The sequence below is a fragment of the Eublepharis macularius genome, chromosome 5, assembly GCF_028583425.1.
Source record: "Eublepharis macularius isolate TG4126 chromosome 5, MPM_Emac_v1.0, whole genome shotgun sequence".
In the NCBI taxonomy this organism is placed as follows: domain Eukaryota; kingdom Metazoa; phylum Chordata; class Lepidosauria; order Squamata; family Eublepharidae; genus Eublepharis; species Eublepharis macularius.
The window spans coordinates 110,657,993-110,681,297 of NC_072794.1; the positions used below are offsets into that span (position 1 = coordinate 110,657,993).

The 23,305-nt window shown below is 49.6% G+C and overlaps 1 protein-coding gene across 5 annotated transcripts in view; it reads right to left on the reverse strand.

Annotated features, from left to right (window-relative positions):
* LOC129329687 (serine/arginine repetitive matrix protein 2-like) overlaps nucleotides 1-23,305 on the reverse strand; it is a 96,990-nt gene that overhangs the window by 4,597 nt on the left and 69,088 nt on the right. For 4 of the 5 annotated variants that reach the window (XM_054979231.1, XM_054979232.1, XM_054979230.1 and 1 more), the window contains 5 exons: nucleotides 21,715-21,870; nucleotides 20,567-21,027; nucleotides 14,184-14,329; nucleotides 13,698-13,753; nucleotides 10,314-10,403 (listed from right to left, as the gene is read on the reverse strand). In XM_054979231.1, coding sequence (XP_054835206.1) covers nucleotides 10,314-10,403; nucleotides 13,698-13,753; nucleotides 14,184-14,329; nucleotides 20,567-21,027; nucleotides 21,715-21,870 — 909 coding nt within the window. The remainder of the gene's footprint in view (nucleotides 1-10,313; nucleotides 10,404-13,697; nucleotides 13,754-14,183; nucleotides 14,330-20,566; nucleotides 21,028-21,714; nucleotides 21,871-23,305) is intronic. The other variant, XM_054979234.1, reaches the window with a different exon arrangement.

Consider the following 23,305-nt stretch of genomic DNA (forward strand, 5'->3'; position numbering starts at 1 on the left):
GACTTGGCAGTTCTCCTCACTGAGGACTGCTGCAGCAGTCTGATTTTAATAAACTTGGTCTTTCTTTCTAAAATTATCTTGCTGAAGGTTTTCCTTAGCAGGACAACAACAAGTGTGCTGCCAGCAAAAAACCTGGGAGGAAAATTGATTGAACATAGCATAGAGTTCACATTAGAGCCTATGCTGTGGCAGCGATGGTGGCAAAAAGGCGGTATTTCTGTGCCACTATTGCATCTGTATCTGAGCTGTTCCATGTGGATTGGGGGCTTTTACATCATAGCCCCAGGGAACTGGACTCTGATCACACAATGGCCTTACGTTGCAGACAAAATTGACCAGATCCACTCTGAGTTAAATGCTGGCATGGATGCATGTTCAGATGATATGTCTTTGGCATCTGCTTGTCCAATTTATATGGGTACCTTTCAGCTTGTGAAGTCTGAAGCTGTGGACAAGATTCTTGGAGAGGTGAGGCTTACCACCTATATTCACAACCGTTGCTCTTCTTGGCTGATAAAAACTACTAGAGGCAGACTAGCCAATTGGTTAAGGGAAGTAGGTAAATGTTTCCTTGAGAGCAGGAGTTGTGATGCCCGTGATCAAGGACACAATGATTAGACCTGTTTTGAAAAAGCCCTCCTCGACCCCTACTATGTTGGAGAACTTCCAGCCAGTCCTCTTGGGTATGGTGCTAGAGTGGGTGGTTGGTTCCCAACTCCAGGTGTTCTTCGAAGAGACTGATTTTCTGGACCCATTTCAATCTGGCTTCAGGCCAGGGTTTGGAACAGACACTGCTCTGGTCACCTTGGTTGATGACCCTCACTCAAAACTAGACAGGGAATGCTAGTCATTCTGGAGTTCCTAGCAGCCTTCAATATTATCAACCACAGTATCTTGATGAGCTGCTTCTTGATGCTAGGACTAAGGGCCACCATGATACAGTGGTTCGAGTCTCATCTGGGAAGTTGGTTTCAGAAGGTGGTGCTGGAGGATTCCTACTCTGTCCCTTGGCCATTAGCTTGTAGGGTTCTGCAAGGTTCAATCTTACCCCTCATGCTACTGAATATGTGTATGAAGCCACTGGGAGAAGTCATCAGATTTGGGCTGCAGTGTCACCAATATGGAGATCATGATACCCAGCTCTATCTTTTCCACCTAATTCCAAGCTAAAACTGAATCCGGACAAGACAGAGGTTCTCTGGGTTAGTAGAAAGGCTGGCCAGGAGCTTGAGATCTGTCCTGTCTTGGATGGGGTTATACTTTCCTTGAAATGCCATGTTCACAGCTTTAGAGTGCTGTTCAACACAGCAGTCACCTTAGAAAACCAGATGGCTGTGTTTGTTCTGAGTGTTTTTGCTCAGCTTTGGCTGGAGCATCAGCTGCACCCATTCCTGGCTCAGTCAAATCTAGCCCCCGTCACCTATGCCTTAGTTACATCTAGACTGGACTGGACTACTACACTTACTTGAGGCTACCCTTAAAAGTATTTAGAAACTACAGCTAGTGCAGAATGCTGTGGCTAGACTGCTGGTTGGGGCCAGCTATTGGGAGCACATGACCCTGATAGTATAGCAATTACATTGACTATCAATCTGTTCCAGAACACAATTCAGGGGGTTGGTTTTGTCCTTTAAAGCCTTACATGGCTCAGGACCAGAGTACCTGAAGGACCATTTTCTCTCACATGTTCCTGTCTGGGAATTAAGATGATAGGGAGAGAACCTCCTGACCACCCAATCAGCTAAAGAAGCTCACCTGGGTCGAATCCACATTCACCCATTACCCGCATGTTTATCGGATATCTTCCGATTGCCTCCAATCCGCGATTTTTTCCTCTTCGTTCACATTCCTGCTTCCAATCCGTCTTTCTCGCGCGTCCCTCCGGTCACATGGCCTCTCGAAAACCGCTTTTTTGGGCGGGAGCTTTTCCCCCCGCCCATTTTGTTTTATTTTTTTGAGCGCACTTTTCCGTTATTTCGATCTTGCCTTATAAAGAAACATCATTGAAGATAATGATGCCTCTCTTTTCCCCACTGACAGCAATGATGGCTCTCTCCTGTTTCTTTTTTGGAAATTTGGAAGCATGTGGGAAGCTTTCGTGGGCATTTCCTATGCAGGACAGTTCAGTGCCTGAATTTTACTGAAGTTTCACTTCCTTGGAGTGTCATTATTTCGATATTTCGTAATTTCGATATTACAGTAATTTAAAATAAAAAAATTAAAAAACAGTTAAAAAGGAGGTTTCGCGAGTCCGTTCTGAGGATGGATTCACCCCAAAATGATGTTTCAAACTACCAAATTTGATTCAGAAACAGCATAATCAATAAATCCAATGCTATGGAGTCAAAAACAGTCTTTTGCAGACTACGGAGCACTTGCAAGTTGAATCAGCCAATAGGAACTCTCGGAACGGCCGGAGAGACAGGAAGGGGGGTGGTTTTTAAAAAAACCGCGTAAATTGCGCATTGGCCCGTTCACAGCCACCGTGAAACTCCCGTTGAAAACCTGTGACCACATATTCGGGAGAAATGCGAATGAAATGCGTCTGTTTAATGAGGTAATGTGACCGGCACTCAGGATTGCGTGGGGAATGCGGGGAACATGCGAGTTAGATTGAGTAATGTGGATTCGACCCTGGTAGGTACATGAGAGAAAGCCTTTTCAGTGGCAGTCTCACAACTATGTAGCAGCAGCCCTAGGGAGGGGCACCTGGCCCCCTCACTGCCAAACTTCAGGATGCAGCAGATGTTTTTATTTATGACTGCCCTTAGGCAGAATCCAGAAAAGGAATATTAAAGGTATCTTGCTAACGAATCCTATATTTACAAATAGCCTCAACAGTGCCCTCTGGGAATAGGCCCAAGACTGAGCATCTGGTCTTGACAACCAAACTCCAACCCAGGCTAACAGTTTATATATTTCCCTGCAGCCTGGGAGTTGGTTTTTTAACCTAATTAAAATGTAGGGGTGGTGGCCTGAAGTTTCTCCCCAAGCCTTCTCTTGACCAATCACTTCAAAAGTCTGGATAGAGCTTATTTTATTTATTGATTTGATTTATACCCCGCCCTTCTCACAGATGGGCTCAGGGCGGTTAACATTAAAAAAATACATTAAAAGTCACAAAACCATAAAATCAATAATATTTTTTTAAAGTCATTAAAATAGTCCAGGAGCAGGCTATTTAAACAAATATTGGGAGTCCGTATATGGGCATAGCATAGCTTAAAGAACTGGGGTGGGGGTAGGATTTATTTATTTAACATCATTTATGTTACCTTTCTTCCCAATGGGGACCCAAAGCAGCTTACATCATTTTCCTCTGCTCCATTGTATCCTCAGAATAGCCCTGTGCGGTAGGTTAAACTGAGTGTTTATGAGTCTGTATATTTTTTTTCTGTTGTTCCAACTTCCTTGGTTACCCCTTGTTTGAAGGGTTGTTGTATTCACTCCCCTTTTTTGTTGTTTTTACCAATCGCTCAGTAAGCTTCCGTGGCAGAATAGGGATTTGTACCTTGGTCTCCCAGATCCTAGCCCACCAGTCTAACCACTCTATCACAGGGGCTTTCAGTAGTAGAAATTAGTAATGATCCATTGAGGTACTTGACAGCTTGGCCAAATGGGCAAACTGAAACTGGGACTCAGGCCCTTTTCAAACTGCTTACCAGGACTCGCAACGATGCGGAACATCGCGTTACAAATGCGGAAAATCGCGTTTTCTTGCGCAAGATTTGCGCGACATTGCATGAGATTTGTGCGATGTCGCACAAATCTCGTGCGAGAAAACACGATTTTCTGCGTTTGTAGCGCAATGTTTTGCGTCGTTGCGAGTCCCGGTAAGCAGTGAAAAGGGCCAATGTATAACAGAGTTGCGCTTACCGTAACTACTGTTCATTGACGTCTTCTGTGCAGACACACATGGGACTGCGCCTGCGCAGGCCTGCCGACCGGATTTTTCTTTCTAGCAAACGTCCACTAGGGGGCGCACGTCCTTCCCAATGCGCATGCGCGGCCGTTTCCCGCCCGAGCGACATTGGGCGACGTCGCCCCCTTTCCCCTCAGTTTCTCCTTTGCCGCCGAATGCCTTCACATCATCTGGAAGAACACAGCGGGGTAGGAGGGAGGGTTGTGTGTCTGCACAGAAGACGTCAATGAACAGTAGTTACGGTAAGCGCAACTCTGTTTTCACTGTCCGTCTTCTGTGCAGCCCCACATGGGAGACTCACAAGCCACTTACCCAGGAGGCGGGCATGTGTTCTCACCGAAAAAGAGACTGAAGCACTGCTTGACCAACAGCAGCCTCTTTCCTTTCCCACACATCTAGTGCGTAATGTTTAGCGAACGTGTCAGAAGACGACCACGTTGCAGCCCTGCAGATGTCATGCAAGGGCACGCCCCTAAGGAAGGCCGCAGAGGCAGCTTGCGCTCTGGTGGAATGAGCTTTTACTTCCAAAGGGCAAGGTAACCTAGCATGCGAGTAGCAGGCCCTAATAGTCTGAGTGACCCAGCGAGAAATTGACTGGGCTGTAGCAGCCTTTCCCTTTCTGGGCCCATAATAGCACACAAACAGTTGTTTGGCACTCCTAAACTGTGATGTACGTTGGAGGTAAAATAAAATAGCCCTTCTCACATCCAAAGAATGTAAGGCTCTTTCAGAGTTATCAGAAGGGTCAGGAAAAAAGATAGGTAGGACAATGTCCTGTGAGGTGTGAAACTGAGTGGACACTTTGGGTCTAAAACGAAGGTCAGGTCTCAGCACCACCTTATTCTGATGGACCTTCAAAAAGGGAGGGTCCCACCTCAGTGCAGCCAGCTCGCTAACCCTACGGGCAGACGTAATGGCTATCAAAAAGGCCACCTTACAGAATAACCATTTCAAATCACAGGTGGCCAGTGGTTCAAAAGGTGATTTCATAAGCCCCGCCAATACTACTTGTAGTGACCACTGGGGAACAATTTCCTTGACCTGTGGAAACATATTGTACAACCCTTTCAAAAAAGACTTTGACACGCTGTGGGAGAACACCGTCTTCCCATCTATTTTAGGGTGAAAAGCTGAAATGGCAGCCAAATAAACTTTAATAGAGGAATTAGAGAGTCCCCCATCCTTTAGGGACAGGAGGAACTCAAACACAGAAGACAACTGGCAATCCCAAACATTAACTGCGTTGGCCGCAGCCCAGGCCTCAAATCGCTTCCATTTAGCTGCGTACGACCTGCGAGTGGTGTCCCTACGGGCATTCAGCAAAATTTCAGCTACCCTGTCAGACATCCCCTCCGTCCCCGAATGTGCCAAGCAGTGAGGTTGAGTTTGGGTAGGTCGTGATACCAAACCCCCTTGTCGGACAGAAGGTCCGGGTTCAGAGTGAACCGATAATATGACCCCTGTGAAAGCTGCATGACATGTTGGAACCATGCTTGTCTGGGCCAGAAGGGGGCCACTAGAATTAAGTGCGGCCCATCCCTCTGGATTTTGCTGACAACCCGAGACAGCAGTGGGAACGGAGGGAAGGCATAAAACAGGTGCCCTGTCCAGCGTATCTGGAACGCGTCCCCCAGGGAGCGGCGACCTAGCCCTCCCCTGGAGCAGAATTGTGGGGCCTTCTTGTTGGCCTCTACCGCAAAGAGGTCTACGTCTGGGAACCCCCAGTCCAAAAAGATGGCGTTCAGGTATCTGTCTGCTACGGTCCATTCGTAGCTGTCGAATCGCATCCGACTCAGCGTGTCCGCGATGACATTGGTGGTGCCAGGAATATGGACCGCCTGAATGAACACGCCCCTGTCCACGGCCCAGTTCCAGATCCGAACGGCCTCGTCGCAGAGGGCCTTGGATGTAGTGCCCCCTTGCTTGTTCAGGTAGAACATCGTGGTGCAATTGTCTGTGAGCACCTGAACTGCTTTCTGCTGCAGCGTGTCTGCGAAAGCGATAAGGGCATAACGGACCGCTCTCAATTCTAGCAGGTTAATATGATCATTCCTTTCCTGCTCTGACCAAACCCCATGTGCCCTCAGGGCACCACACTGGGCTCCCCATCCTACCGTGGAGGCATCAGTGGAGATTGTGATCTCGATTTGGATGGACCCAAACGCAACACCCCCAAGGAGGTTAGTCTCATCGAGCCACCATCGTAAGGCCCGGATAATCCCTCTGGGGATGGAATACCGCTTATCCTGGGACTCGTGTTCAAAATCATGAACCGACAGGAACCACAGCTGGAGAGGTCGCATGTGCAATCGGGCCATAGGGGTGACTGCTGTAGAAGAGGCCATTAGGCCCAGCAACCTCTGGATCGCTGTCACGGATTGGAACCTGCACTTGGAAAAAAGGTCCACCATCCTGCCAATTCTTACTGCACGCTCCCGGGGGAGAAAACCTCTGTTTACACCACCATCCAATTCCATACCGATAAACAGTATTCTCTTGGACGGGGTAAGGTTAGACTTTTGCAAATTAACCAAAAGCCCTAACCGGGAGCAGGTGAGCATCACTGTACGAATCTGGGCCAGGAGTGCATCAGCAGAGGGAGCTGCCAGAAGCCAATCGTCAAGATAGGGATAGATGGTACAACCCTGTTCCCTCAAATAAGCCACTACAACAGCCATACACTTAGAAAAAACTCGTGGGGCTGTTGAGAGACCAAAGGGAAGCACTTGGTAATGGTAGGCCCTATTGTTACATAGAAACCTTAGGTACTTCCAATGATTAGGATGGATGGCAATATGAAAATATGCATCCTTGAGGTCCAGGACAGCGAACCACATGTCCTCGGGCATTAACTGGAGGACCGTGTTCTAGGTAAGCATCCTGAACCTCTTGACGAGAACGAATTTATTCAGTTCCCGCAGGTCTAAGATGGGTCGCACCCCTCCATCTTTCTTGTCTACCAAGAACATCCTGGAGTAAAAGCCTAAGGGGGGGTCCTGAGGGAGCACCTCCCGCACAGCCCCTTTCTCTAGCAGTGCTACAACCTCAGCCTGTAAGTTATGAGAAGAGGATTGTATTGAGTAGTCAGGAAGAGACAACACTGGGTAAACATCAAACTGAATTTTATATCCAAGTGTAACGATTTTAAGAACCCAACTATCGGACGTAATCTCCGCCCATGCAGAGGCAAACTGAGCCAATCTGTTTCCAAACACGACAGCCTGTTCGAGCTCTAGTCAGAACTGCTTTGGTTGCGTAGCTGACTCTTTGGTATCGGAGGCATGAGGGCCGCGACGAGGGCGGTAGGTAGGCTTCCGGCGCTGGTAAGAGCCTGGTGGTTGGAATGGCCGGTAGGAACCATAGCGTGGATACGGCTGGTACCGGTGCTGTCGTCCACGATAACCCTGGGCAGGGCGATACTGGCCACGATTCTCGGTGGGTGGTCTGGCCGGGAGAATACCGTAGGATCTGGCTGTAATACGATCCTTGCGCTTCTGCGACAGGTATTCATCTGTTTTGGTAGAAAACAGGGATTGCCCCTCAAATGGCAGGTTCTCTACCTTATTGCGTGTCTCCACTGGCAACGCAGTTGTGCGGAGCCACGAGTGCCGGCGTAGGACGATGGAAGACGCCAGTGCCCTCGCAGAGGTGTCAACTGTGTCACGGCCCGCATTTATTTGTTGCCGGGAAAGCCTCAGGGCCTCATCGAGGATCACCTTCGCCAACACTCTCTGGTCTGCTGGGAGTTTCTCCAGGAAGACCGCCATGCGGTTCCAAAGGAATATCTGATACGCCCCCATGATGGCTGAATAGTTGGAGATTTTCAGCGTGAGGGCAGCAGAAGAGTATAGCTTCTTGCCCAAAGAATCCAACTTCCTGCTCTCCTTGTCAATGGGCACCGCATAGGACCCCTGGCGTTGGCGGGTCTGCATTTCCTCCGTAATGAGGGAAGAAGGAGGCGGGTGTGCAAAGAGGTATGCACAAACATCATCCCGTGTCTTGTACAGGGCCTCCAGCTTGCGGGACGTCGCGTACACAGAGGCCGGCTTCTCACAGATGTCGTGGATGATCTCCACCAAGCCTTCAGTGAATGGGAAGGCAATAGTTGGAGGGTTCCCGGACTGGACATATTGAAGAATTTTGTCCTTTGGCTTAGGATCAACGGCCGATATCTCGATGTCAAGAGAACGGGCCATCCTGACCATCTGCTCAGAGTAGAGCCGGTAGTCCTCAGATGGTGACACACGACCGGTCCCAATGATGACGTCATCTGGAGATGGGTCAGATGGAGGACTGGGACTCGGGCCCTGGTAGGGTTCAGCAGGATAGCAAGGTGAACCGTGTCTGGGAGAACCATAGTGGGAGAACTCACTTCGAGTGTCACCCCAATACTCCCTGCCAAATGATGGAGAGCTGGCATACAGGGAACCCTCTCTGTCAAATGCAGCCCGCGGCAGGTGGTAACGCCGGTCCACACGGTCCGCATAATCACCCGCATGCCACTGCTGGGCCGGAGGTGGCGCGTCGGGCAGATCACCATCATCATCAGACGAGTGGTGCAGCGGAGGCGACAGGTGCGGCGACGGAGTCAAAGGCCTCTCCCAGAGGACCTCATCTGTTTGGACCGAAGCTGATTGACTGTGCTTCGACTTTTTCTTGGACTTTTTACCGCCCTTGTCAGCCGAAGCTGGATCCGAGCTTCGGTCCCTGCCAATCGAATCCGATGTCTTCGGATCCGATCGAGCGCCCGCCTTCGGAGCGAGGTCGGTGCGCGCCGACTCAGCTGGCTTCGGAACCGATGGAGTCGGAGCCGATGGCGGATCCGATGGTTTGGGAACCGACCCAGCCGGGATGTTCGGTTCCGATGACGCTCTCGGCACCTTCGGAGCCGGCGTGAAGGTCGGTTCCGACCTCGACGGGGACCTGGAACGGTGACGTTTCCGAGTCGGATCCGACGTTGGTGCCAAGGGCTTGCGACCCGACGCGGAACTCGCAGTCCCCTTCGGATCCGGGGTTAACTGCCGGGCTTGGCGACGATCCGGGGAGCGGGAACGCGAAGCGGACGCGGTCTTCTGGGACCCCTTCTCAGGGGGGGTGTCACCCGTCCCACCAGCCGGTGGCGGCCCCTCCGGGGTAACGGGAGCCCCCGAAACCCGCATCGCCCGTCTCCACAGTAAGGCGTTCAGCCTATTAGCCCTCTCAGCCCTGGCCTTCGGGGTGAACCGTTGGCAGTGCTCACACTTCCCGACGATGTGTCCCTCGCCGAGACACTCGAGGCAAACGGCGTGACCGTCCGTCCTTGTCATCTTAGTGGAGCAGTTGGAGCAGCGCTTGAACAGCGACTTCTCAGACATCTTCGTAGGATCCTCACAGGAAAAGTTTCCTCACAAGCGGACAGCTAGATCTTTACCGGTCGGCGGCAAAGAAGAAACTGAGGGGAAAGGGGGCGACGTCGCCCAATGTCGCTCGGGCGGGAAACGGCCGCGCATGCGCATTGGGAAGGACGTGCGCCCCCTAGTGGACGTTTGCTAGAAAGAAAAATCCGGTCGGCAGGCCTGCGCAGGCGCAGTCCCATGTGGGGCTGCACAGAAGACGGACAGTGAACCTTTAGTTAGCTCATAGATTAACATGTATCTGTATCTCCCCTTTCTGCGATTTAATTTATGACTTAACTGCCCCCACCCTAGCTGATAAGCCTGTGTTATTCTAAGGCAACATCTATCCTTCCCTAACACTTCTAAATACACCTTTTAGGCCCAAGAAGGCAGTTAGGTGGGTAACCAAGTTGGTCTGCAGTAGAATGGCAGGATTTGAGTCCAGGGGCACCTTAGAGACCAACAAGATTTTCAGAGTGTAAGCTTTCAAGAGTCACATCTCCCTCCTTCAGACAACAAGTCCAAGAAGGCTTCCTGTTGCTGAACTAGCATTTCCATATCGAAAAAGGCATAAGTTACTGAACTGATACCATTTGGAAAATCCTATTTGGCAAAAGGCAAGCATCACCACTTCAGAATCTCAAGCAAAAATGCAGGCAATTACCAGTATATATTATACCACAGTTGTAAAATGTCTGGTAGAGAAACATTCTGTGCTAGGGAGAAACTGAGCCTCTGCTACTGCCATGAACATAATGTCAACTTTAGTGTCCACATGCAAAAGCTTAATATAAGGAGTCTCTTTCCTTTTTCTCTTTCTTTCCTCTCCAGTTAACACAACAGCACCACTACTTAGAACCACTACTTAGAACTTACCTTCCATTAAACATTTGAATCTTTCTTTGGTTTGTCTTCAGTTACATACATCATCAGTCCATACATACAAATATATCCACACATTACAACATATTTGCATTATGGGAAGGCTCTAGAAATCAAGAACCTTCTTCAGTTACCTTGGAAGACTTCGTTTGTTTCACTGAAGTTGATTTCTCTTTTTTTGTTCCTTCATGGTGTGTTGATTTTCTTTTTCTTGTCTGTGATTTCTATTTTATGGGGCAGCGGCAGAGGGACAGGAGGAGAGAGAGCACCAAGGTCTAAAAATGTTCTGAATTTCTCATTAATGAAGACTTGTATGACAAGCAGCCTGCTATAATAAACAAGGTCCCCAAAAGAAGTTACTATCCCAGATTCTCTTGTGGACTATGTGATGACAATGCCAATTGAATTTCCAAGCAGTGACAAACAGAAGAAAATGTGGACTATACTGATCAGGAATCACTATGTTGACATCTGACAATAGCAAGTACAACTCCATATTAGCAGTTTGTACATTGGAAACAGCTGAGCAAGAGCTTCTGCAGGTTCCAATATGCAAATGAGCAAAATCAACAACTGCTGGTACGTGTGTATTACCCACTGTGGCCCCCACTTTATAGAATTGCCTGCCTGATGAGATCAGGAAGGCTCCTACTCTTTCAGTTCTCCACAAACTATGTAAAACTGAATTATTCAAAAGTGCTTTTCTACTCAAATATGGCTGTACTATTGCAAAAATATTCCAAAAGTTATTTGGGTAAAGAGTTAAGGACTGTATTCTACACTATGATGTATAATTCATACCATCTGTTGTTGTAATTAGGATCCTATCATGGAATTTTTGCATTATTTAACGTGACATATTAATGCATGTTTTGCTTCACTTCTGATTTATATTTGTGGTTGGTTCCAGATTACTGTAATACAGTTCATATTGCTTTGTCCACTGGATGTCCTATCCTGTTGTTTGTATTGATTTAATGTGTAATTCACCTTGAGTCCTAGTGAGAATGGTGGGCTATAAATAACGTTAAGTAAGTAAATAAATTTTTGTGCTTAGTTGCCACTTTCCACCAATCATTCCACAATCTCTCAGGAGCTTCATTAGGGCTTTTTGATTCTGTATAACCAGGGGTCCTTGTTGTTAGAGATATTACAGGGTTGTCACATGCTAGGCAAGCAGAAAAAAAGGCTTTGCTTGTATCTGGTGATAAACGTGCAGGGCTGATGGGGTGTGTGGGCAAGAAACACACACACAGGATATAGTCATCCCCCCCCCATCCCCGCATGATAGGCAGGCAGTACCAGCTTTGCAAGGGACAGGGGGAAATGGTTGCTTATACTAATGAAGAATTGTAATGAAGAATTGTACATAGGAGTCATAGAAGCAAACGTCCAGGCTTCAGCCCAGTGATAGGCAGCCCATTGGCCCTGCAAACAGACCCAGGAAGGGGCAGATTTTATTATTAACCTACTTACATACCAAACACTCAGCAAAGTTCCTGAGGAGGTTAGAGGTAAAAGCTAAAGCTTCCTGTACCTACAATAATAAGTCTCCACCAAACCAGAGGAAAAGGGTCAATGATAAGAAGGGATCAGATCATCTCTCTCTCTCTCTCTTTCTGTATGAGAGAAAATCACTGATTCAGGATCAGGGATCTTTCAATGTTTGTAATTTCACATGGAAGCACTACACAGATTCCCCCCCCCCAAACTGCTGTTAGTCACCTCAAGTGGGAAAAGACAGACAACCACAACTGTCCATGTCATAAATAAGAAGGGTTGTTTTAGTTTTATTTGAAAGGCCAGGGGAACGAAAGACCAGTCTCCTCTTGCACGTTACTCTAGTGCTTGGAGGGTTTTTTTCCTCCTGACTCGGCTGTGATACAAAAAAAAAAAAAAGGAGGAGAGGACTAGGGTAAAAAATCTGAAACAAATGGAGCAATCAAAGGCAGGTGGGGGGCAGGGTATAGGTTCCCTTGCCTGCAGGCTCCACGGATTTTGTTTGTTCTTTTTAATAAAAGCAGACTCCTCCATCTGTTCACTTGAGGATTCTAGGAAAGAGGAGAAAAAGCTCGCCTCCACAAAAATTCATGACCACCTGCGCCTGCTGTGCAAGTGAGAAGTTTAACTGCCTATAGAATGGGACTTTTTTGCTATCTGCCTGAAATGTGAAAGCGAAGCACAAGCCCTAACAATTTCATTCAAATGCAAGGGGAGGCAGATTTCACCTGGCACTATGCTTCGCATTCTAATGAAAACATACATTACAGAGGTTCTCAAAAGCATGGATCAGGATTCAAAAGTGGGCTGTGACACATTTTCAGGTTGATCATTCAGCTAGGAGGGAGCAGGAGGAACAGGGTAAACTGGGAGGGGTGCCTCTGGAAGGCTCTACGGCAAATTTGGATATATGCTGTATGGTGGATTGGGCCCTCCCCACCACAAATATCCCCCATATAAATCATCTTTTTACTAAGAAGATGCTCTGGAGATGATTTAGGCTGGTTAGTTGTGCTGCTATGTTTATATTTATATATATTTTAACTTGTGTAGTAATTTTGGATGTTTTTATGGTTACTAATTTATAATAATCGTTTTATATATTTTAACTTTATGTGTCTGTAATCCGCCCTGAGCCTGCTGGAAATGTGGGGAGGGCGGAATATAAATTGAAAATAAATAAATAAGTAAATAAATAAATACAGAGAGGGGACATTTTTCTACAAACCTGGGGTGGGGGGGACCCAGCTTTGCAGAAAAATACAAAAAAAGTTTTTAAAAAACTATTTAACAAAAATAGTGAGACCTCTTGATGCTATGTTGCGAATCTTGGCTGCCATGTTTTCAAAGGGAGGCGCAGCTGCATGAGCCAGGACGATAGGTAGGAAGAGCTGGAGCCGCTGCTGCTGCTGCTGCTGGCTGAACAAATGAGGAGGAGGAGTGGCAGCTGCTGCCCCCACTGTAGGCAGGCAGGGAAGAGCAGGAATCACCATCCTGCTCCCCTCTATTGTGAGTTGGTGAGGAGGAGGGCAGCAGAGGAGGAGCAGGAGCTGCTACTGCCACCCCCTGCCCCTGCATGAGTCACATAGGCAGGAGGATATACTGAGGGGCAAGCGACTGAATGGGGCAGCAGCATGGCATTGCTGCCATCGGGATTCCCCCTCCCTGAGAGTTTCTTGTTGGCCCCTACTTGTATATTTATAAATACCAAACATGAATAATAAAATATAAATTTGCTTGGTGTAAACTGGTATGATATCCCTGCATTTTTATGCTGGGGAGGAAGAAAACAGCATGGAATTACTTTGTAAGTGGGTCCCCAAAAGTACAGTAATAACAGAAATGGATCCTATGTCAAAATGTTTGAGCGCCACTAGTCTATTTAATTGGTTTTTTAACAGAATCAGCTTTACTTATGTAGTTACAAGGGCAAACCTGAATTTTTAAATGACATGCAACACCTTTCTAAATCAGACTTTTTGTTTTGCGAGTCACTTAATATGATTGTGTATTCTTACCATCCTGGAGTTCTGTGGAGAGTAGGAATTAGATGTTCTGTATAGTTTGCTGCTTCCTGCCCAAAGGAAAGAGAAGCTTTGTCGATGAGAAGGCAAAACCACCTTTCTGCTCTGAGAGCAGAGAAATAAAAATAGCAATTTTACCTAATGCTATAGATAATGCAAGCCTCTTGTATCAGAACCCTCCAAATTTATACTAAGAGAAGACTCTAGCAGAGCCCAGATATTAGCTCAAGGTTTGCAGTTACTTTTTCTCAGAGTGGATCCTGCTTTGACAAGAGTTCAGTATGTCAAGCAGATTCTTGATGGTATAACCTGATCAGAAAGATTAGATGCATCCAACAGGCAAACAACTTGGATGGGAACCTTTGTACTATACACAGACATTCCTGGAGACTATGAAACCAAGTTCCTTTACTCAAGACATGAAGATTCACAGTTCTAAACTGTTTCGGACACAGAGCCTGAAGCCTGAAAAAAACAAACCTTTGAGGTGATGGTTGTGATGTCTTTTATCAGTTAAGTAAGAATGAGGAAGCTTTCTCTCCTGGAACCTCTCTTGGGATGGACTTCGACAATACTTACAGTGACATTTATTGCAATCACCTGTCCAGAGGTTGTTCTCTCTCCTCCTGTAGAAAACAAGGGCACAGCCCAGTAGGGTTCCGGGTCAGGTTCAAGGATCTAGTTTTGACTTTTAAGGCCCTTAGTGGACAGGAACTGATGTACCTATGGGACCACCTCTTGTCCTATACTCTCCAGAGACTGCTTCAAACAGCAGACAACTACTGGTGATCCCTGGCCCCAAGGAGATTCGCCTTGCCTCAACCAGGGCCAGGGCTTTTTCAGTCCTGGCACCTACCTGCTGGAACTCTGTTTGAGGAGGCCCAGTCTCACCAAGATTTGCTATTATTTTGCTGGGCCTGCAAGACGGAGATGTTCCACCAGGCTTATGGGGGTTGAGGTGGACAAATCATCCAACTGCCTCCTCCCATTGGGGGCAGGATATGTGCGCCGAACCCTTCTCTGCCCTGTGGACTTGAGGTGCTATGTAGGGAGCAAATAAAGCTGCTTTGTTTCTGTTTAAATGCTGTATTTTCACGATTGCTATCAATATTTTTAATTGTTTTAACAGTTTTTGTATCTATGTAATTATGTTGGAAAAATATTTCCTGTATGCCGTGGGTACCCCTCCAATCAAGAGACACACAGCTTTCGTACATCAAGAAGGTTGAAGTTTATTGCAATAAATGGAGTTCCAGCCAATCATTTGCCTCTTGGAACTCAAAGAATCAATGGCTCATGTCTGGCCGGGGCAGCCACGCCGGACTTGGAGGGGGGGGTCCATCCACCCCCCTGACACAGGAGAACACCGCAGGGACCCCAGGGCAGCTCTTACCAGCTCGCTCCAGGTGCAACGCTCCCAGGAGTCTGGAGACGTGGCCAAATACTGCCGCCAGCCTGCTGCGCCGCCAGCCAGCTGTTCTGCGACGGGCGGCCACACAAGCCCTCCTCGCCCTCAGCTTTGGGCCCAGCCCAGCTGAGCCGCACTCAATCACTACTGGGGCCAGGGCCAACAGCTGTGCAGAGGAGGGCGAGGGGCACGCTGGCCAGGATGGCGGCCGCCGCGGAGGAGGGTGGAGTGTTGGAGAAGGGGGCGGGGAGGGGCAGGAGTGAAAGGCAGGATCAGGAAGGCAGCAGGGAATCCCCACTGGGAGGGCGAATAGGAGAAGGCACCGGAGTGGGTGAAGGGGCTAGAGGCGGAGGAGATTGGGGAAGGCGGGGAGAAGGGAAGGGAAATAAAGTATAAAAGGAAGCCTCTCAATGAAGCCGGGGAGGAAGCGGCTGACGTGGCCTGGGAGGAAGGCGAGGCATGTGCAGCCAAGGGAAGGGAAGGACACTGGTGCTCCAACCACCTTCCCCTATACCTGTTCTGAGGCTGAGAGAGGCCACCCACCACACGGCGGGGTATGTGTATGAGGCAGAAGGCAAGGACGCAAAGGAGCCATGGACCCGATGCAGAGGGCGGCCAACGCGGGGGGAGCCCACAAAGTGGTAGAGAATGCCAGCACGGCAGCAACGCTAGAGCGCCCCCTACCGCAACTGCCCGTACCGGCGGGTTGGACAGCCAGCCGACCCCTGCTCCGTGCACCGTTGCTCAAGCTGGCAGAAACAGCCAGTGCACTCCCCAAAGAATCCCAACCAGGTCTCGAGGCTGCCACAATGGAGCCGCTGCCCAGCTTGGTGACACCCGTCATAGACCTAGCTCAGTTCGGGCCATGGCTGACCAAGCACCAGAGCCAGCTACTCTGGGAGGTCGTGCTGCAGCAGCGGGAGGCCCAGGCCGCTATGGCCTAGCAGCAGCGTGAAGCCCAGACCGCCCTCTTCCGCGACCTCCAGAGGACCTTAGGAACTGGGACGTCAACGGGGGCTGGAGGCAGCGGGGGGGGGGAGACCCACCACGGCTACCCCCCTTCCAACTGGCCAAGTTAGGGACGGAGGACGACATGGACACCTATTTAGAGGCATTCGAGAGGACCGCTGAGGCCGCCAGGTGGCTGAAGGAACAGTGGTGGGCCTTCATCCTGGGCCCGTACCTAACGGGTGAGGCACAGGATGTGCAGAAGGCCCTTTCCAAGAGGGCAGGCACAGACTGTGTCCACCTGAAAGTGGCCGTCTTTGACAGGTACACGATTACTCCTGAGACCTACTGGCCAAAGTTCAGAGCCATCATCTTTAAACGAATGGATCACCCCCGCGCCTGAGTGGTCAACCTCCAGGACACGGCATACCGCTGGCTGAAGCCAACGACTGACGCCGGAGATGATAGGGGGAGGTGATAGACCTGCGGCGAGCTTGCAGCTTGCCGCGGATAGTCCAAAAGGGGGGATTGTGGTACCGTTTGGCCCCAGGGGGCCCCGAGGGGGTCCAGCAGCTAGTGGTCCCCCAGCCCTACAGCCAGAAAGTCCTGGAGTTCGCCCACAACCACCATTGGGCAGGGCACCAGGGAGCTAAGAACACCCTCGCCTAGATCATGGCCTGCTTCTTCTGGCCCTCGGTGGGCAAGGACGTCCAGGACTTTTGCCGAACCTGCCCTGTCTGTCAGAGGGGAAACACCAGGACCCTGCCCAAGGCCCCCCTGATGGCGCTGCCCATCCAGCAGGAACCTTTTTCCTGGGTGGCTATGGACTTTGTGGGACTCCTGCCCCGGACCCCCTGGGGCCTCCGGTACCTGTTAGTCCTAATGGATTATGCGACCAGATACCCGGAGGCCATCCCCATGGCTCCAGGGTCACCCGCGTGCGAGTCCGTTTCTTCGCGCAGGTGGGGCTCAGGTCCTAGTAAGCCAAAGGGTGATGCCCGGGGGGCATGGAGACCCGTGGCTAGGACCCTTCGAAGTTACCCGTGTGCTAGGTCCCGTGACCTACGAAGTCCAGTGCGGGTCCCAATCTCAGCAGCGGAAGCGACTTCATATAAATGACTTGAAGGCCTGGCAGGACAGGGGCAAGTTAACCTGCCAACTTGCTGACGACCCGTGGGATTTGCCAGAAGGCAAGCTGCCTTGGTGGGTAGATCCTCCCAAGAGCCCGTACCCCGTACTTGATGCCGGCCGGACAACAGAGCAGCAGGCGCAGGTCCAGACACTCCTCCGACGAAACCCGGGCATTTTCTCACAGAGGCCTGGGTGCACCTCCCTCATTGAACACCCCATCAAGACCCCTCCGGGACAGGTTGCCAGGGCCTTCTGGCGGCCCCTTCCGCAGAAGCACTGGTAAGCGGTGGCCAGGAAGTGTCCAACAAAATGCAACTGGATGTCATAGAGCCCTCCCGCAGCGCCTGGCACAGCCCCATTGTACTGGTGCCCAAGCCCGACAGCAGCGTGCGATTCTGTGTCTACTATAGGCAGGTCAATGAGATCGCCAAATTTGACGCTTATCCCATGCCCCGCGCTGACATTCTCATCAACCAGCTAGGCACAGCCCAGTACCTCACCGCCATCAACTTAATGAAGGGTTACTGGCAAGTACCCACGGCGCCGGCCGACTGCAAGAAGATCGCGTTTGCTACGCTGCAGGGCTTGTTCCAGTTTAAAGTCATGCCATTCGGGCTGCATGGCACCACGGCGACCTTCCAGAGACTGGTCGACACGGTTCTGGCACAATGTGAGAACTTCGCCCGAGCGTACATAGATGTCATTATAGTCTTCAGCCTGAATTGGGCCACCCACCTCCACTACCTCGAGCAGGTCCTACAAGTCTTGCACGCTGCCGGCCACCAAGCTAATCCACGGAAAAGCCGCGTTGGATTCCAGGACCTCACGTACCTTGGATACGTGTTGGGAAAGGAACAGCTTCGGCCGGTTCTGGACAAGGTGACGACACTGGAACGGAGCCCCCAACCGCGCACCAAAAGACTGATGCGGTGCTTCCTGGGACTGGTCAGGTACTACAGCAAGTTTATCCCACACTATGCCAGCCTGGCCAGCCCCCTCTCTGACTGCCTCAGGAAGGACCAGCCTAATGCTGTGTGGTGGACCCTGCAATGCCAGCTAGCATTTGAAAGACTCCAGACGGCCCTGTCTCGGGATACAGTGTTACACAACGCCGACTTCTCCCGGCCATTCGTGGTCCACAAAGACGCTTCGGATATCGGGTTGGAAGCGGTGTTGTCTCAGATAATTGACGGGGCCAAGCGGCCCGTCCTTTTCATCAGCCGCAAGCTTCAGCCCACCGAAACACGCCATGCTACCGTGCCGAAGAAGGCCCTGGCCCTTAAGTGGGTGGTGGGGGTGCTTTAATTCTACTTAGTCAACAATCCATTTACCCTGGTGACAGACCACGCTCTATTGTGGATGTCCTGGATGAAAGAACACAATGCCAGGGTGTTACGTTGGTATCTTTCTCTTCTGCCTTTCAGCTTCATGTTGCAACACTGACCTGGACACGCACATGCCAATGCGGACTATATGTCATGGATCTTCGAGCCGGAGGACCCCAGCTGGAAAACTCCACCCGCCAGGGGCAGCCACGCTGGACTTGGGGGATGGGGTGGTCCACCCGGCCCCACTGCCACCCCCGACACAGGAGAACACTGCAGGGAACCTGGGGCAGCTCTTACCAGCTCACTCCATGCGCAATGCTCCTGGGAGTCTGGAGGTGTGGCTGAATGCCGCCGCCAGCCAGCTGTTCTGCGATGGGCAGCCCCGTGCGAGCAGCAAGCGGCGGGGCCACAGCGGTGCAAGCTGTCCTCGCCCTCAGCTTTGGGCCCAGCCCGACCGGGCCGCACCCTGTCACTACCGGGGCCAGGTCCAGCAGCCGCGCAGGGGAGGGCAAGGGGCACACCGGCCAGGATGGCGGCCGGTGGGGAGGAGGGTGGAGTGCTGAAGAAGGGGGCGGGGAGGGGCAGGAGTGAAAGGCAGGATCTGGAAGACAGTGGTGAATCCCCATGGGGGGCGAATAGGAGAGGGCACCAGAGTGGGTTAAGGGGCTAGAGGCGGAGGAGCCGATCAGGGAAGGAGAGCACAGATTGGGGGAGGCGGGGAGAAGAGAAGGGAAATAGAGTATAAAGGGAAGCTTTTCAATGAAGCCAGGGAGGAAGCGGTTGATGTGGCCTGGGAGGAAGGCGAGCCACATGCAGCCGAGGGAGGGGAAGGACGCTGGTGCTGCTACCACCTTCCCCTATACCTGTTCTGAGGCCAAAAGAGGCCACCTACCCCGCAGCGGGGTGTGAGTGTGAGGCAGAAGGCAAGGGCGCAAAGGAGTCACGGACCTGATGTGGAGGGCGGCCGATGCGGGGGGAGCCCACAGCTCAGTACCCATTATTTATAGAGCATACATACATGGGACTATAGGTGTCTTTTCCTCATTGGTTGGTTTCCTATTAAGTTACTCTCTCCTACACATTCTATGTTAATATGACAGATTTATATAGACTACAAAGACTTACTTTGTTTAGTTAATATGTCAACAGCAAACTCCTACTTTTTCTCTTTGAAAAAGAACAGGTTTCCCCCCCACCTAATCTCCTGTACCAGATCACTATGTTTTAAACTACAAAGTCTCATTTGATCTATTTTTAGCGTTTCACCTAACCTTTGATCTTTATTTAGCTAACTTTAGGTCTACATAAAGAAAACTGGCCAGAAATGACCCCCTTTTTAATCAGTTAACATGATTCCATTTATCCAGTCCCCAGTTGCAGCTGTCTTTGTTGTAACTATTTCCTTATCTGATTGTCTTTGTTCAATTAACAGGGCAATTTTTAACTTGCCACCTACAAAGCTTGTACATCCCCCTGGGCATTCAACCTTAACATAGCAGATGGTTTGAAAACCTTGAAAAAATATTATATTCCATAAGGTATTTAATTCTAATTCCACACTTACGATATAAATCTGCTCTGAGCCTGCTTGTGGGGAGAGCGAACTATAAATTAAATAAATAAATAAATAATCATTAAGTAGGTGCCCCTATCTATTCAATACAAACGGCAGCTCGCTACACAAAATAAGAGCCTAACATCAAGGCCTATCTACATTCCAAATGTAAGCTATTACTGCATCCCTTCATCCTAAAAATTCTAGCAACTAGTTTGGCTAGAAAACAATGGTGCTTAAAAAAATTTGCAGCATCCTTAAGAACTGCATTCTCAGGATTTGCTGGGAAAGGCAAAGTGGCTTAAAATCAGTTTAGACATACAGTGTTAAAGTAATCCTAGGTTCAGATTGACACCTTTTCAAATTAAAACATTCCCAACAACTACCACCTTCAATTTATCTACCCACATTTCCTTTTTACAAGGTTATTTTTAAACCATCCACGCTTGATCTAACCCAAACACTAAGTTCCTAGAACAAAATGGTCAGCTACCCAGATGATCCCTGTGAATCCCAGGAATAGCTGCGGTCTCGCCTCAGAGGTGATCTCAAATGCCAGTTTTGGCTCAGAGGGGATCTTGAATGGCGGCCTTGCCTCAGAGGGGAACTTGAATGGCGGCCTTGCCTCAGAGGGGATCTCGACTGGCAGCCTTGCCTCAGAGGGGATCTCGACTGGCAGCCTTGCCTCAGAGGGGATCTCGACTGGCGGCCTTGCCTCAGAGGGGATCTTGAATGGTGGCCTTGCTTCAGAGGGGATCTCGACTGGTGGACTTGCCTCAGAGGGGATCTCAAACACTTAAAACATGGCTCCTTTGTGGTTCTTTGTGCACTATAATACTTTGAATCACTGCTATGATTACTCTTTGGTGAAGAAGAACGGCATTCCAGCACTCTTCCAGTATCCAGATTTTGATCACAAGAGTAGTGAGAATGAAATGAGGAATGAGATAGCACCTGGCAGAGAGAGTTGAAAAAGTTGAATAGGATACAAAACAATCCACAGAAGCTTCCTATTTTCTCTGATCTGTGGAGCTCTTGATGAAGGCTCCAGGGCAAACCAAATGGAGAATTGTGATCCAGCAAAACCTTTCCTGACTTAGACTATTGTATTTGGATCAAGGACCGGTTTCTTCCTGGACTACAAACTTTTGGCTGCTTCCTATGTCTATTCCTTTCCAGAAGTCCTCTTTCTCCTTGTTTTCTCAATTTGAATGACAAGTTAATCTTAAGATTTGCACAAGCAATTATTAAAATCACTAGATCATGAATAAAAGGTGCACTTTTGTTTGCATAGTTTATAGTACATCTCATACTGTTTTATTGCATTGCCTCAGAGGGGATTGTCTTCTTACTCTGTAATCGGCCTCATATCCCTGAGAAAGGCAAATACATACATACATACATATATACATACATACATACATACATACTGAAAGAACAGCAGATTACCCTTGTTCTTTAACCAGCCTAATTTTGTGACCAGAAAGGAGAGGTGAGTCTTCTTTTCTCCCACCCTTTATTTTATGTATTTATTTATTTACTTGGGATTTCTATTCCACCCTCCCCACGAAGGGCTTAGGGCGGATGACCTTATTGCACTTCCTTTAGTGAGAACCATCATGCTCCCCAGAACAAACTTACCGAGTTTCTGTCAGGTTCTGTAACATCATCATACTTTTTAGCCTCGTCCACACCCCAGGATGGTTCCTGATAATCCTCAGGTGCCCATCCTTTGCCACCATCACTCCAGTTAAAGTTTTGGGCATGAAGAGAAGATCCAGATTCCCAGATGTAAGGCTGAAAAGATTAATGACATGAAATGGGGGATGAGGGCACCAATGAACCAAACATGCAGGAGTGAAGTTTTCCTTTACACTGAAATCAAATTTCATCTATATGGTTCTATGGGAACCATATAGATGGGGGACCTTTCCCATTTATGGGACAGGTCCCCCATCTCACTCCAGTTGGTAGTTCCATTTCTTCACCACAGACTGCAACGTTTTCTGGCCTCACTGAGCATAAGTTTCTGCCATGCTTTTCATGAAAGAAGGAATTGGGCAGGGGGAGGGGCGGGACAATCTGAGGCATGAACACTAGGCCCAGCACAGACGACATCTGATCTAGGACCCTTTCAGCCATGCTACCTAGCTTGTAGAATGCCTGCCTGAGATAGGACTCCCATGTGACTACATGCCTTTCAGCAAGACATGACTATTCCAGAAGGCTTTGGGGATTAGTGAAAGCCAATATCAACTGATTTTGTTGCTGATTTTTTTCCTGTTATGTCATTGGATGTTTTCCTTTTACAGCATTCCTGTTATGGCTGCTGGTTTAATGTTGCCTTTAAAATATGTGTGTGTTGTCTTAATTTGATTTTAAATGGTTGTCAGCTGCCTAGGGCATTTTTCAGATGAAAAGGCAGGATTTATATATTTAGTTCACTTACCGCTGCAGAAACAGGAAGTATCAATGGGGTAATGGGAAGGAAACTACTCTGAAAGGTTTGGAACTGGCAAGTAGCTTAAAAGGGAGTGCCTCAATCATACCTGGGAAGCCCTATTAAATTAAGGGGTAGAATAAATAGGGTTGCCAGGCCCCCTCAACCTCTCAGCGGGGGATTGGGGCCTGGCACTTACCTGTTTTGGGATGTGTGCGTGTGATTTGCTTGCACGCGCGCCCACAGGCTGCGTGATGACATTACTTAGAGATGTCATCACGCAGTCCATGGGCATGCACCCACACTCTGCAGGGGCACAAAATGTGCCCGTTTTGGCCCAGGTCGGGCTCATTTCGGGCCTGTTGTCATGGATTGGGCCTGTTTTGAGCCACTGTAGAGCGCTCCACAGCGGCCCGAAACGGGCCTGATCCAGGCAAAAATGGGCCCATTTCGGGCCACTGTGGAGCACAGGAGCGCTCCCACGCTCCACAGCGGCTCAAAACGGGCCTGATCAGTGCCAAAACGGGCCCAAAACGAGCCCGATCTGGGCCGAAACAGGCACAGTTTGGGCCCCTGCGGAGGGCAGAAGCGCTCCTGCGCTCTGCAGAGGCTCCAATCCAGGCTAAAACAGGCCCAGTCTGGGCGGCAGCAGCGTACGGGAGTGCGCAGCACCGCAGGGGAGTATGCACAGAAGGTGCACTCCCCCCCGCTCGCCAGGTAAGCAGGGGTGGGTGTGGGGAGCGGGGGATCCCCTGCCCCCAGCGGGGGTCTGGCATCCCTAAGTGTAAAGGA